Below are 15,504 nucleotides of genomic sequence, written 5' to 3' on the forward strand. Positions count from 1 at the left end.
TTTTTTGCTGGGGAGAGTCGGAGTCAGTGATCGGACTTGAAAAACAAAATTTGTGTGGTACAATCTGGAAAAAATGTGGTAGATTTCAAAAAAATGTGGTAGATCTCAGGGTTTGGATCAAATTTTGTAAAAAAATCAAAAAAATTCTGCAAGGTTTTACATAAATTACAAACATTGTAATTAGAATCTAAAAAAAATAATTTTAGTATATTAAAGTATAAGATTGAAGTTGCTAAAAATGACGTTGAGTTTTGGAAATTTTTATCCTTGAACGTATAAAGCAGTTCCTTCCATATCAAGATATTTTTCGAACATATTTTGAAAGAACAAATGTGGTACCTTCCAGAAACCACTACTTGGGATTTGCCGATCTTGACAATTCTCAAGTAAAAGTAAACGACGCTTTAGAAACTTTAGATGCACTGAAATTTGCTAACACTTTCACAAAAATCGCCGTTTTTTTACATTTTCGCTATTAGTTATTTTTATAAATCATATATTTTGCAATTTAACACGTTTCCTGTCGAGAAATTAAATATTGAGAAATTTTAGTATTTTACAGTTTATTTTATAATCCTATTCTGCCTGTTTTTAGTGTTTAGTGTTGGACAATTTTTGCTCTTAAACTTAAGAAAATTATGTCGAGCAGAAATAAAACTACTCAAAAATGCGAATATGTGGTAGATTCCAGACCTTGCGTGGTAGATGTGGTAGATGCTCAAAAAAGTGGCAGATCTACCACAATGTGGTTGAAGTCCGATTACTGGTCGGAGTACAATCTGTTTTATTACGCTCTTCTTCCCCCTTCATGCTGGCTCTTGATGCCCCCCTCATCATGCTCCTAAATGAGCCAAGCCGGCTCCTCAGTGCAAGAGGCTCCTGGGAGCCAATTTGCCCATCTCTGATCTTTAATAACAAAAATATTTTTAAACCATGCTATATGTGGTTAAGTAAAATATGAGTTTCAAACAAAAGGTGTTAAAATAAAGCTTTGAACCCTACATACATATGTATTTCTGGATAGAGTTGGCACCTATCTAAATAATTAAAATGTGTGCGATATATCGTCGCTATCATGTCAAACTATCGAATGGGCAAAAATTCATATTGCATCGTTACACTTAACTTACATAATTAGCTCGTCTTAGTTAACAGATGGGTCGCAACCCTATTTAAAAACATGTTAGCCCAAAGCTTATGCGTACACCTTTCGTGTGATACCCATATTATGGTACTAAATAAGCTTAAATTTAAAAATATTTTTAAATATCTCCAAACGTTAAAGCGTTTTGCAAAAGAAGCTTAGATTTTTTATCGACCTTTAAATACTTTAAAATTTTCAAATATCTGGCAACCCTATTTTTGCAAATTTTTTAACACAAACCTACAGTTAACATCGAATAGAATGCAAGAAATCATTTAACACATCCATTGCGCTGTTCGTGCGTGATGTGGTTATGGAAACTTAAAATAACTAATTTTTGTATACAACAGATAGAATTATCGGTTATTAAAATACACTTAGTAACATTTTTAAGTTAAATAAGAATTATAGTGTTATTTTTTGAAAAATACGTGTCTCGTTATTTTTGATATTCTTCAGACCTGAGGGGTGGCTGTAGGGTGGCCAGATATTATAGTGACATAATCAGTACAGTTGGGATCAAAAATCAGTACAAAGCAATGAAAATCAGCTCATTCTTAAGCGTATTTTTTATTATTAACAATATAACAACCAAATAACAGCGCATTAATTTAACAAAAAATAACTAATAGACTTTTAAATACATATAGTATTATCAATATAAAAATTCATTACTTTAAAACAAGTCAAAGGTATTACGTATGTATGTACAGTTGTGCCCAGGAAAATAGTAATAAAATGTATTGACAGGTTTTGAAAATTTTTTCTTTCCTTACTTAGTTTAAATTTTTTATAAAAATATAGTTAATTCTATAACAAAAGACATGTGAGGTGAAGTCTCAAACTTTCTAGAAAATATATAAAAATTTAGAAAGTTTAAAAAAAAATTGTACCCCATTCAGTTTCAGTAGAAGACGAGCTCGAATCAGAATCTGTTTGCATATTTTAAGCTACAAATTTAAAACATATTTACTTGGTGTGCTTATTAAATACAAAATTGACATTAAAATGTTGACTAAAAGGTATATTACCGAATTATCGCTAAACGAATTTTCGAGTACGAATGAAATTTAATATTAGGCATGTTTTATTCAACCATCACAAGCAAATAGCTAAATCTTGGCCAAATAAAACGAAATTAGCTTATTTCCTATGTTAGCCTAATTTTGACAGTTGTTTGACTGCAAATAGTGTCAAAGTAAGTTTTTGCCTCTTTCTGATTGGCTGAAGGAGAAAATTTCTGATTCTGAATGGCAATGCCTCTTGTTCAATATACAAGCCAAGATAGCTTTTCATAAGCCAATATAATTATGTTGGGTATGTCCTCCATACAAAATAAGCTATTAGCTTAAATTTCCGGACAAATAAAACACGGCTAGTATTAAATGTGTATGTGCAAGTAAAATTACAGGTGGTCGAACATCAAAAATCAAAGTAAAGCTACATATAACATATCCAAGAGTCGGTAGTTTCCACCTTTTCCAAATTTTTAGAACTTACATTGCACCGTAGCAGTAGTCGTCTTAAGTTTGAAATACTGACAGCCGATTTCTCAGTGGATGTTTAATTATAATCAAAAGATAATCTCTTATTGTCATCTTCTCAGTGTACTTAATATATGATTAACTCACCACCACATTTCAGAAGATTGTTTTATGGCAAAACCAGCTTTTCCTGTAAATCCTGTAAAACCTGCAAATCGTAATTTCAAATCTGGTTGGGTTGAATCCAAACAGTTTGTTATTTTGCGAAATCCTAGGAAACGAAACAATTGCAAGCTGACACCTTTTTAATAATGGTTCAAGTTTAATTAATGCTTTCAATCTGCTCACACGTATGAGTTGTCAAAAACCATTGTTTTGAACAAGTAAACCTCAAGTAAATGTCAATTACACCAATTTACAAAAGCATTTATTAAATGTAAAAATCAGTACAAACCCAAAAAATCAGTACATTTTGTGTACTGATTTCGGGCTTTTAAAAATCAGTACAATAAAAAAAAATCAGCACATGTACTGATTAAATCAGCGCATCTGGCCACCCTAGGTGGCTGGAGGAAAAAAAATTTGGGCCACCCTAATGTACATATGTACGTTTTCTCCCCATATGTATGTATATCCAATATGACTCCACACAATAACTACATAGCAGCTTTTTTGAATTGTTTCGTCAAAAACTTTCACTTTGATTAAAAGTTTATTTGCATTGTTCTCATTCAGCTTGAAGGTGCTTTGAGCGGCTTCATTGGGAGTAGAATGTAATTCCCATCCGAGCGTAACTATTTCATGATTGCTTACAATGACTTCCCAAACTGGTTTACTGATGCTATTCCTTCTACTTTTTGTGGCTGATTTTTCATCAAATCTTTACTGAAAGCCACAAAAATCGGCTGAAATGAATTAATAGTGAAATTAGTTGGTAATTTTGAACGGAATTGAAATTGAACGGCGAACAACTGATATATATAATAATCCAAACTACATATACTGTAGTCATTGATGACAAGTAATGGTATTTCATAACGCTCTCTTCTTTTTCTATTCAAAGAGGCATTACATATGACATTATCTTACCTTGCGGGTAAGGGCTGAGGATTATGCTCCTTGACTGGTGTCTAGGTCCCTGGACACACGGACATTCCTGGCAACTGCCTAGCCGCTGAGCTGGCAAGAAGACACAGATTAACGGTAGAACTCATCGAGGTGGTAAATATAAGGTGTGCTGTGGAAACCACCTGCCATACTACCAGGCAAAATATTAATGTAAGGCGATCCATAGCTCCCATTAGGGGGGACCGCTCCCTTCTCAGATTAGTAGTCGGAGTAATCACCGGACCCTGCCTGATGGGCACACACGGGCAAAGGTAAGGATATCACACCAACGGTTTTTGTCGCAGTTGCAGAGACGAGGAAGGGGTGGAGAGCGTCGAACATTATCTATGCCATTGTCCCGCACTGGCCAACACGCGTAACCAATTCTTCAACAGGTACTTTCTGGATTGTTTAGCCGACTTTAACTCGGCGAACGTGCTCGACTTTTTGTGCTATAAAAAGCGAAGTTGGTGGTTCAATTACTAAGGGAGGAAAAGAAACAAATGGCACAACGGGCTTTTCCAGCCAAAGTCTGCTCCGTCCTCTGCGCGGGACAGCCAATCTAACCTAACCTATCCTAAGTACGCTGAGCCTGCTAGTATATATGTATATGTATCCCTACAGGGAAAGCTACCACTTCTGAGCCAGAATGCTACCTGTTTGCGTTTCAGCCCAACTAGTTCACGTTGTATCCTTTTTCAATGTTAGCGACTGGTATTTTTAACATGGCGGTGTCATAGTAGATGTCAATTGTCCGCTCTTGCATCAGCACGCTACCAGTAGAAATACTAGTAGCATCATACCAGCTGACGGGATAGACTGCCTATTCATCCACCGTGAAAAGCATGAGTATGCCATTTTGCTCGCGGCGCTGCAACAGTGGCAATGGTCGCAGAGTAAAGCTTTCAGTGAGCGAATCTTTTTTTTTTTTATTTATATCTCTTGTTCTAATTTTTAAATTTATTGTTCTATAAAGAGCAAAAAATTATTTATTTTAGTTTTCTTACAGTAGTTGAGTGTTTAGGTTTTTTCCAAATTAAATTTATGTACAATTTTTATTTTATATTTAAATTGAAATAACTATTAAAATTAATTTACTTACTTTACTTTAACCATCTTCAAGCGCACTCGAACCTGAGATCTCAGAACCAGACTCGGTAGTCTTCACTCGACGCCACAGCCGACATTTGTGATGAAAGCTATTAACCGCATTTTAGTTTTGGTTGTGGCTATTCAAATACAGATGTCGCTGATCGCATAAGTTATTCGAAATCGCCGAATTGGTAGGCCGTCGCTTGAGCACATACTAGTTAATGAACTAGTATTTATACTGGCTGGTTTGACATTTCACTGCGGAGAACTGGTATAATTATAGTCCATAACGAACTGGTATGACTTCCCCATTTAATACCAGTTTTCGAACTAGAATTTCTACCAACTAGTTTACTTTTTCTAAGGGGAACTAGTATGTCTTTTATCCTTAAATAATAGTTCATGAACTGGAATTTGTGCATACTGGTTCAGCTTTTCACTGCAGGGTATATTACTATATGTCAATGCATACACAACCTCAAGGCGAACTACACTACACTAACAAATTATACGCAGGATGACAACCATAACACGTTTCGCCGTGAAATCAGCTGATCTAGTAACACCAATTCCAAATTTTCAAATGCGCTTAATGAAAGTTTTCAGGAAAGTATTTATTACCACTCTGGTGTAGTGGTTAGCAGTGTGCGCTACCATTCCGCAGATATAAACAATTTTTTTAATAGCGGTCGCCCATCGGCGCCCAATGGGAAACCTCCGAGTGTATTTCTGCCATGAAAAACAGCTCCTCATAAAAATAAAATCGCCGTTCGTAGTCAACCTAAAACTCTAGGTCTGTCTCCTTTATGTGACAACAACAAGGCGCACGCCACAAATCGGAGGAGAAGCTCGGACGAACACTAACATATGTGTGAGCGCCAATCTGTTTATTTACATATACACATACAATACTTATATTCAAAACTAGGTAATAGTACAGATATTTGATAACATTTCGAGTTAGTATTTCAAGGAGTGGAATAATATAAATAGGCAACGAATATTGCAGGGTTAATGAAGTTATTATGCCATAATTACAACATTTAAAAGCGATCTTGTAGATGAGGATCCGCCGCATAAGCAATACAACTGCAAGGATATCCTATGCAAATAAAACAAGAAAACAACAGTTTTTAAATTAGATTTGTGTTCTTTATTGAATATGCTTTCTTGAACAAAATTACTGACAAATATACATATGTATGTAAAATGTGTTGTAAATACAATTACTTTCGTAGTATGTGGGAATATAGGTACTAAGAAAGTTGAAGTTCAAGTAATTATAAGTGATTACACTTTACTTGCAGTTTCTTAATTGCGATAAGCTTTTTTAGTGTTGGTTCTTTTAATAAATACACATATATATAAATAGGTTTTAATATAAGCATATATGTATATGTTAACATAACAAGATATGATGATAAAGAAATAGTTGAGCTTGAGCTATGTATATGTTTAATATTTTTTGTTTAGACTTGTCGGATATTTATCTTTTTTGTGTACGTAATGCATACAATTGCAGCCTAAATTTTACAATGTCTGTCCACGTCAGGTTGTGCTCATGCAAGGACATTTGAAACATATTTGATTTTTTGAGGTGCACTAAAATTTTGGTTTTTCAATTCAAGTACAGTGGGAAACGGCTCCAAACTACTTGGCCTATGCTATTAATAACAACTGTTTTTGTTAGATTTTTGAAAAAGAAAAGGACATACAAACAAATTAAAATAATCAATGAAAACGCAAAAATATAAATAATGATCGAATGAAGTAAATTTAGAACATCATGAGTCAATGTAAAAAATTTCTGTTAATTGTGATCTATTAGAAACATCCTCTATGTAGATAAATGATATGTGTATGTGTTGGTAAATAAGACCCAGGTGTTTGCATTTATCGTTTTAATTTTTTATAGATGTTTAAGAGAAAAACTGTCACTGGTATTGAAAATGTTGTATTTAAGTCGCAAAATATGTAAGTAGTAGAAAAGTATAAATTCATATAAATATGTTTTTTTATGTGTATGTGGTGTGTAATACAAATATCTAACTGATGTCATTCCTAATCATATCGCTCTGAAGCCAACACCCAATAAATGCAATTCAAACATTTCAACTTGCCTCGCGGTTTACACTGCAAATGTTCTTTTATATATTGGCATGGACACTGGAATTGCCCACAATGCCGTCCCGGTTCCAATGGTGTAACATCGACCAGACCACGTAAAGCCTCCATGCCCCAACGTGAGGCGTAACGTAAGAAAAGCTGCGTGCCGCGCTCCTGTCGATTTAATGGTATAATTTTGATTTTGATTTTAGTCACATGACAATAGCGCAAAATATAAATAAAAAAATAAAAAAACGAGAAAGCGATGATGTTGAAAATAAGTTTAATGTAAATATTTGGCTAATACTTTGAAAAATGTGCAGTTTTATTGTACAATACAGATTGTGATTTACATATTTGAAATGGAAATGCAGAATGAATTCTTATGAGGACGGAAAAGATGAGCATAATTTTTTAGCGATACAGTTAATTCTTTATAAAATTTAAACATATATACAACCGTACAATAAATCATACAATTACATAAGTCCATCGATTTAATAGAAAGCAGCTTCTAAAACTTAATATAACATATGGGGTATTCTTCGTTGCAGCTGGACATTTGTACAGCAAAAATTTTCTTTCTTTTTTAAATTCAAGTATAAGTTCACTCACTGAGCAAAACTGCATCGATAAAGCTACAATTCACAAATAAATATATTCGTTATTACCAAATTTGAAAAAAAATCATAACAAATATTATTGTTTTATTATTAACAAACCCTAAAGTCACCTACCACAGGTGGGACAGGTATGATTTTCTACATGAAACGGAGTGTCTAGTGTGGCCCATATAAAACTGCCAAATACAAGATCAATTGATCCACTTTTATCACAGTGCAGTAATTTTAAGACTCACGATATACTGCAGCCTCTGGATCTATTTTAGTGGACAATAGTTACACTAAAGGAAAGCTAATAGTCGCTATATTAATGTATCTTTTAAATGTGTGGGATCATGAATTATTTGCAAACGTATGCAAGTTTATCTGCATTTTCTGAATACACTTCTGCATGCCGCACGGTGCATTTGATTACAATGAAATTTGGGGGATATGTTCCAAATGTGCCTTAATGATTTGCAAGTTTTTTTGGGCTAGCTAAAAGTGGATGGAGTCGAGATATTTTTGTAAAATTAGTTTTATGGTAAAATAAGGCTCAAATTTAACTATTATTTGGTGGAACTATAGCGCTTTACAAAAGATCTTGAATTGAAATTTAGGACGATTTTTTTGCATTAATCAATTCACAGGACTTACCTCCAATTAAAGCAAATATTTTGTTCAAGGTCATATACACTGACTAAAACACTAATGTAATACCTGCTTCTGTATTAATTGTGTTGAATTTGTACTATCCGCAAGCAGTTATATTTCTCGAGCAGATTTTTGAGTTTTTCGGTGACGGATTTTTGCACTTTTTTCCATAAAAGCATGAATTTCTTATGAAATAAGAGAGACCGTTTGCAACAAAATTTCAAAAAACCAGTTTTTGTAAATTGCACTTGTTATACATATATAAAAAAAATATGCAAAAGTATTATCTGAAAAAAAATCTCAAAAATTAACACGATTTTTTAGCCGGTTGAAACTTACACTTCATTCAACTCAAATTGTAAAGGCTATAAAACTGCATACCCAAAAATTTTCTAAAGATTTAGATTAAAATAATCTAAAATTCGAGGGACCATTTGCAACAAAATTTCAAAAAACCAGTTTTAGTAAATTGCACTTGTTATATATAAAAAATATGCAAAAGTAGTCTCCGAAAAAAAATCTCAAAAATTAACGAGATTTTTTAGCCGGTTGAAACTTACACTTCATTCAACTCAAATTGTAAAGGCTGTAAAACTGCATACCCAAAAATGTTCTAAAGATTTAGATTAAAAAGCTGAAATTTGTATGAATATTTGTTGAATTTTCCTAAAATTTGTTTAAAGTTTGAAGCTGTGATTATATGTATAGTTTAAATTTATAGAAAAATAACAAAAAAAAAATTAACTCGAAAAAAATTATGTTTGAGTGACTTTATGTATGTATATACATGTTATGTTTATAAGCTTAGTTCCTTAAAACTATGTATTTTATTGAATTTATTAGTTAGGCGGGGTATTCGATTTTCTTGGTTGAAACTTTTGCGGTAATTGTTAGCATGGACCATAAAACGATGTGGGGACTTTTAATTCGATGAAATGATTCATAATCAAAAAGCGAATTTTCGATTTTTAGTTAGTTACGTCTTTTTGTATTTCAGCGACGATGTGAGTTACGCCCTTTCCATACTAACGATATATACTATTTGGTATAACAGATTGATATATAACGTTAGACGGTATATCTCGCAGACAAAGGCTAGTATTTTAAAAAATTTAAAGCTTCAAATGTAATAGAGACTTATGACGAACTAAATAAACGTAATTCCAAATACAGAGGGATCCTTAATCAGGTGGCGAAAGCATTTGAGTGGAACCTCATGTGAAACTTTCATGATTTTACCAGAAGAAAAAGTCCGGGTAAAATGTTGCAACTTCATTCTCTACACAACTCTCCAAAAATCGCTCTCATTTACAGGATTTTGGAGTACGTGATCATTTTTTCCTGTAACTTCCTGCAAGTTCGTGTAAGATCCGGTAAGTTCATGGAGTACTGGATCAGAGCTAATGATTCCGATTCGATCGGTTGAATAATGCAGAATTCCGTCTTTTTACCTATTACTGCAGGTAATTGCATAATCTATACTAGGGATGTTGAGAATGTGGAATTTTAGACATCCGCGGATGCGAATGCGGATGTCAAGTATTTTAAGATATATTTTAGGTGAGTAAATTAGATGATTTAGGTAAATAAAACATTGAAAGGTCAGTAATTTTTAATAATTTTTTAGTACAGTGAAACCCGCTTAAGTATCCCCCCGCTTAAGTGCCTAACCCGCTTAAGTAACCAACATTTTTGGAGACCATGCATTTTTTATTGTATTCTGAAGAAAATCCCTCTCTTAAGTACCTCCCCGCTTGTGTACCCAACCCGCCTTAGTACCTCAATTTTTCATGTCCGAATTGCAATTTTACTTATAATTTTCCCCTTTTAAGTGCTCTTTTAAAATTCCTTAAAATATTTATGTATTTTGAAATTCAGTAGCAGCGCTACTCACCTTCGGTAAAAAAATTCTAAAAAATCAACGGTAACTTTTAGCAACTTTAGGGTCGAGACGACAAACTTGAAGCTTGACAAAATTGTAAATTCTTTCGATTGAAGCTGCACCAGTTAAGAAAACTTTGAATAGTTCCTTTTTGAGAATTGCATCGGGGCTGGAAATGTCGAATGTATCCTCTTGACTTTCATCTTCACAACCTAGCATTATAGCACGATCGTTGGTTAAACACCGTTGTTTTCCAAAGAATTCTTCATTCTCATTCTTTTGATTGTTTCTGAATGAACGTAATAAGCGTTTTTCGATTTTAGTTTTTGTAATTAATTTTTAATCCTTTCTTATGTGACCGATCGGATATACGTTTAAGCAGTGCACTTGCACAATATTCCAGGGACCGAAAAAAACAGTTATTTTTTTAACGAGTTAAACTTGGCCAACTTTTTTTATTCCGAAATAAAAGTCCCTTCCTGATAATAGTTACCACCTTTATTTATATATTTTTTATAATTTAAAACTAAAGAAATTCAAAGGTTTGTTTTATGGTAATTAATTCATGTACATTTTTTATTGAAATATTTTTCAATAGGTAGCTTTTCAGTTTTAAAGCTATCTAAGTTCTTTTTCATTTGATACCAACTTGTTTAATTTGGATAAGCGGTTTGTTTATTATCCGGAAAGGACTTTTATTTCGGAATAAAAAATATTTGGCCAAGTTTAACTCGTAAAACAAATAACTGTTATTTTCGGTCTCTTCAATATTCGCATTCGCAAAAGATCCGCATTGAGTGCAAATATTCGCAACAACCCTGATCTATACATAGTATAAAAGAAAGTCGAGATTCTTTGTACGCTGTAATCTCGAAAACTACTGAACGGATTTTGACGAGATTTTCTCTAATATACTCTGTATCGACAGGAGAGGGATCTTTTTTTACTTAGGATTTTAATAGGTTTGCCACCTGTCTAAAAAACTATAAGATCCGCAGCGTTCGTTGGATTACAAAAGATGAGGTGTCAAATGAAAGGGATTGGCCTCTAGAAACGCACTAATATTTTTTTTGAATAGGGTTGCCACCTGTTAATAAAATTACTATATTCAATCATAATAAGCGTAGGCATCAGTTCTGTGCCGTCGCTGTCAAACTAAAAGACTTAGCGCAATAATGTATTATTTTTCTGAGTAGGGCTGCCACCTATTAAAAAGTTAAAAGATTTCCGCCGTTCGTTGGATTACAAAATGAGATACCAAATAAAAGTGCATAGCCTTCGCATGTACAAAAACTTTATTATTTTGTAAGTAGGGTTGCCACCTATTTAAACTTACTATCTTCTATACATAGTATAAAGGAGAGTTGAGATATTTTGACTATGCCACTTAACGGATTTGGACTAAACTTTTTAGGTATAATCTGTATCGATAGGCATATTTTCTTTAGTACATTGAGTTCCTATAGGGTTACCACCTCTCAAAAAAATTATAAGAACCGCACTGTTGGATTACCAGAAATGAGGGGTCAAATAAAATAGCTCGGCTCTTAGGTGTTCAATGAAGTATTCCTTTTTGAGTAGGGTTGCTACATATTTAAAAATTACTATCTCATTCGAACATGGTATCAATACAAAAATAAGATATGAGGTGAAAAGGCTTGACCTCCAGATATTCAATAATCTATTATTTTTTGAGTAGGGTTGCCACCCTTCTAAAAATAATAAGATTCATTGGACTAAAAAATGAGGTAACGAGTGAAATAATAAGGTCTCCGGATAATTTTTTATTTTTTCATAGGGGCTGCCACCTATTCAAAAGTTAATAACTAACATATAATACGTGAAGGCGTTCATTCTTCAAATAAGTGTTTTTTTAATGTATTTATTGAGCTTTGTACCACGATTATATTATTAGGAAAATTGGAAAAAGAAACAAAGTGTAAGTGGTAGAAGTTATAGCAGCTATTTCGGAGATCACCACATCTCCTCGTCAGACTTCTTTTTTCTTGACTTCAGCAGGGATCGAACCCGCGTCATCGATATACAAAGTCAGAAGCGTTTTTTTGTTTGCATATGTGAGCATGTATGTGCATAGGCTACATTTGTGTGAATTTCAGTGAGAGACAGAATTTATAAATCAGTTGTGCCTACTTTGATGTTTTTATTTCATAAGGTTCACGTACATATGAGTAGTCCACTTGCAAAGTGCGCTATGTAAAATTTTTTCGATTTTTAGTTTTTGGTGGATTACGTAGCAGTATTTAAAGTAGTTTCATGTCCACTAACAACACAGTGCAAAATCTTTTTATTTTCTGAAAAAATTAACATCAAATGTTAACTCTTCTTCCAAAAGTCGCTATCATACTTACTTATAAACTTTCCAAAGTTTACATCCTCTGATGAACTTAGAAAACTGCTTTCGGTTGTATAGACTATTAATGTTATCTTATGTCATGTTATGTTATGCTCCAATTTTATAAGGCTCTTATTTATCCAAATTTTCGGGAAATAATAAAAAAGATTCAATTTAAATGTTACTTGTTGTCGTAGTCGTTTTTTCAAATTTATGGCTTTCTATTATAAAATCACATAACGCTGTTTGCAAGTGGACTACTCATATGTATATACAAGTTAATTAGTATCTACATATGTATGTATGTACATACACCCACTATAATTGTTCTTATGTCAAAATTATTTGAAACACAAACTTCACATAAAATACGCTTACTTACTATATTCAATTCTAATAAGCGTAGGCGTCAGTTCTGCACCGTCACTGTCAAATGAAAAGAAGTAGCCTCTGGATGTGTAATAATGTATTATATTTTTGAGTAGGGTTGCCACCTGTTTAAAAACTATAAGATCTTCACCGTTCGTTGGATAAAAAATGAGATACTAAATGAAAGTGTATGGCTTTCGCATGTACACAAACTTTAAGTTTTTTGAGTAGGGTTGCCACCTTTTAAAATTACAATCTTCTGTATATAGTATAAAGGAAAGGCGAGATATTTTAACCAAGCTACTGCAAGGATTTAGACAAGATTTTTTTATGTATATAATAAACGAAGTACATGGTGACATATGATTTATTTCTCCAAATACGTAACGGTACATTCATATGCATACATTCAGCGCGTGGCGAAGCCTCGCGCATCCGTGGCCGGCTAGTTGTTTACAAAAGCTTCAAAAACAGTAAAAATAATTTTAAATCATGAATGCAGTACAAATAGAATATATCCACAATCGCAGGTGACTATAAAAGTTTTTACTGGTTCTTAGGTTAACATGTATTCCTTTTCCATTAATCGCAGTGCATTATGAACAAAAAGCAACTTTATTTCAAACCATTAGCTAGCTGATTATGGTAAGAGGAACATAATATGAGCGCAGTTTCTTTGTTTTTCTACAGTTTGAACTTCTGCTAAATCACCACGCATTTTATAAAAAAGAGAGCGAGAAGAGTAGAAGGGAAACACGCTTTACGCTCTCGTTTTTCTTAATACTCTCCGGTTTTTCTTCATACTTTCCGGTCAAAGCGAAGAAGAATGAAAAGGAGCAAGAAAAAACTGGTACTTATTTTAAATATCATAGTGCGCGATGTGAAATATAAAAAAAATTAAAAATTATATAAAAAATTTAAAAATAAGAACGAGTTTGATTCTATGTAAATTTTTATCAATTACAGAAGAAGTACATCCTTTTCAGGGTCCAGTCCACGTTCCAATGACTGGTTTTCCGCCGCTTTTTTGAAGATTCACATGCAAATAAATTTTGCCATTTAAGAATTTTTGTCGAAAAAATTAACGATATCTGCCTGCTTAGAGACCAACAATTTGAAAAAATTCAAAACTTGTCTGAAAAAATGGTCTGAAAAATTTGGTATGTATTTTTAAATAATCTAGGTATTCACACCTGCTAGGTTATCGAGTTATCTTTTCATATTGCTATATTTTTTATTCATCTTAAAATTATTGAAGAATATGTGACGAGGTAATCCAACAATCAGGAAGGTTTGATTACCTACATTTAATAACACTGGTCAATAAAAGTTCGCCGCAGAGCTTCTGGAGGCTGATTCTTGTAGGATTTTTTTATACCCGAGCGCACTTGTGCACAAGGGTATATTAATTTTGTTCACATAACGGTTGTTTGTAACAGCCAAAACGAATCGAGATAGATATAGACAAATGTATACATAAATGATCAGGATGAAAAAAGAAATCGATTAAGCCATGTCTGGCTGTCCGTCCGTCTGTCCGTCTGTCCGTGTACACGATAACTCAAGCAAAAATTGAGGTATCTCAACGAAATTTGGTATGTAGGTTTCCCTTAATCCAAGGTAGGTTTGTATTGAAAATGGGCGAAATCGGACTTTAACCACGCCCACTTCCCATATAACGGTAATTTCCAGAAATACGAAAACTGCGATATTTTAGTAACTACTGAAGATAATTCACTCAAAATTGATATTTACAATAATTTTTAGACGAAAAATAAGAATATTATAAATTTTTGGAAAATGGGCGTAGCCACGCCCACTTATGGTTACATGTGTATATCTTGGTAACCGCTGCACCAATTTCTTCCAAGCTTGGCACAGTTGTTGGCCTTCGCATAACATACCAAATGGCCGAAAATTTTTAAAATCGCTCATAACCACGCCTACTTCCCATATAACGGTAATTTTCAGAAATACGAAAACTGCGATATTTTAGTAACTACTGGAGATTATTCACTCAAAATTGATATTTATAATAAGTTTTAGACGAAAAATAAGAATATTATAAATTTTTGGAAAATGGGCGTAGCCACGCCCACTTATGGTTACATGTGTATATCTTGGTAACCGCTGCACCAATTTCTTCCAAACTTGGCACAGTTGTTGGGCTTGGTACAGCATAAAAAACCGCCGAAACTTTTTAAAATCGGACAATAACCACGCCCACATCCCATATAACGGTAATTTAGAGAAATACAAAATCTTCGATAAATCATTAAATATTGAAGCTAATTTATTCAAAATTGATGCTTGCAACAATTCTTTACCGAGAAATACGTTTATGGTAAAATTTTGGAAAATGGGCGTGGCACCGCCCACTTATGATCACATATAAGTATATCGGTAACCGTTCTACCAATTTGTACCAAACTCGGTATGGTTATTGTACTTGCCACGTGTAAGCAAAACGTTGAAAATTATTGAAATCGGACTAAAATAACGGCCGATTCTCATATAACGGTAAATTTAAGAAATACTTGAAACTTCAATATTTCGAAATTGAAGGACGCTAATTTACTCAAAATTGATACACCTCGGCTTACCATCTAGCGGAAGGTTTCGGAAGGGTGAAAAAACATATATTTAATACTTGCGCCGGGTATTTAATGTTCGGCTCCGCCCGAACTTAGACTTTCTTACTTGTTTATTTT

At 33.4% G+C, this 15,504-nt stretch overlaps 1 protein-coding gene across 1 annotated transcript in view; it reads right to left on the minus strand.

The window, feature by feature from the left end:
* Nucleotides 1-5,565: 5,565 nt before the first annotated feature.
* The window catches only part of LOC118735321, a 47,136-nt gene continuing 37,197 nt past the window's right edge, over nucleotides 5,566-15,504 (minus strand). Inside the window, exons 6-7 of the mRNA XM_036465012.1 lie at nucleotides 6,948-7,107; nucleotides 5,566-5,929 (exon numbers count right to left, since the gene is read on the minus strand). Coding sequence (XP_036320905.1) covers nucleotides 5,871-5,929; nucleotides 6,948-7,107 — 219 coding nt within the window. The 3' untranslated portion in view covers nucleotides 5,566-5,870. The remainder of the gene's footprint in view (nucleotides 5,930-6,947; nucleotides 7,108-15,504) is intronic.

Source organism: Rhagoletis pomonella, unplaced genomic scaffold, assembly GCF_013731165.1.
Source record: "Rhagoletis pomonella isolate Grant_MI unplaced genomic scaffold, Rhpom_1.0 Rhpom_scaffold_00003, whole genome shotgun sequence".
Lineage (NCBI taxonomy): Eukaryota > Metazoa > Arthropoda > Insecta > Diptera > Tephritidae > Rhagoletis > Rhagoletis pomonella.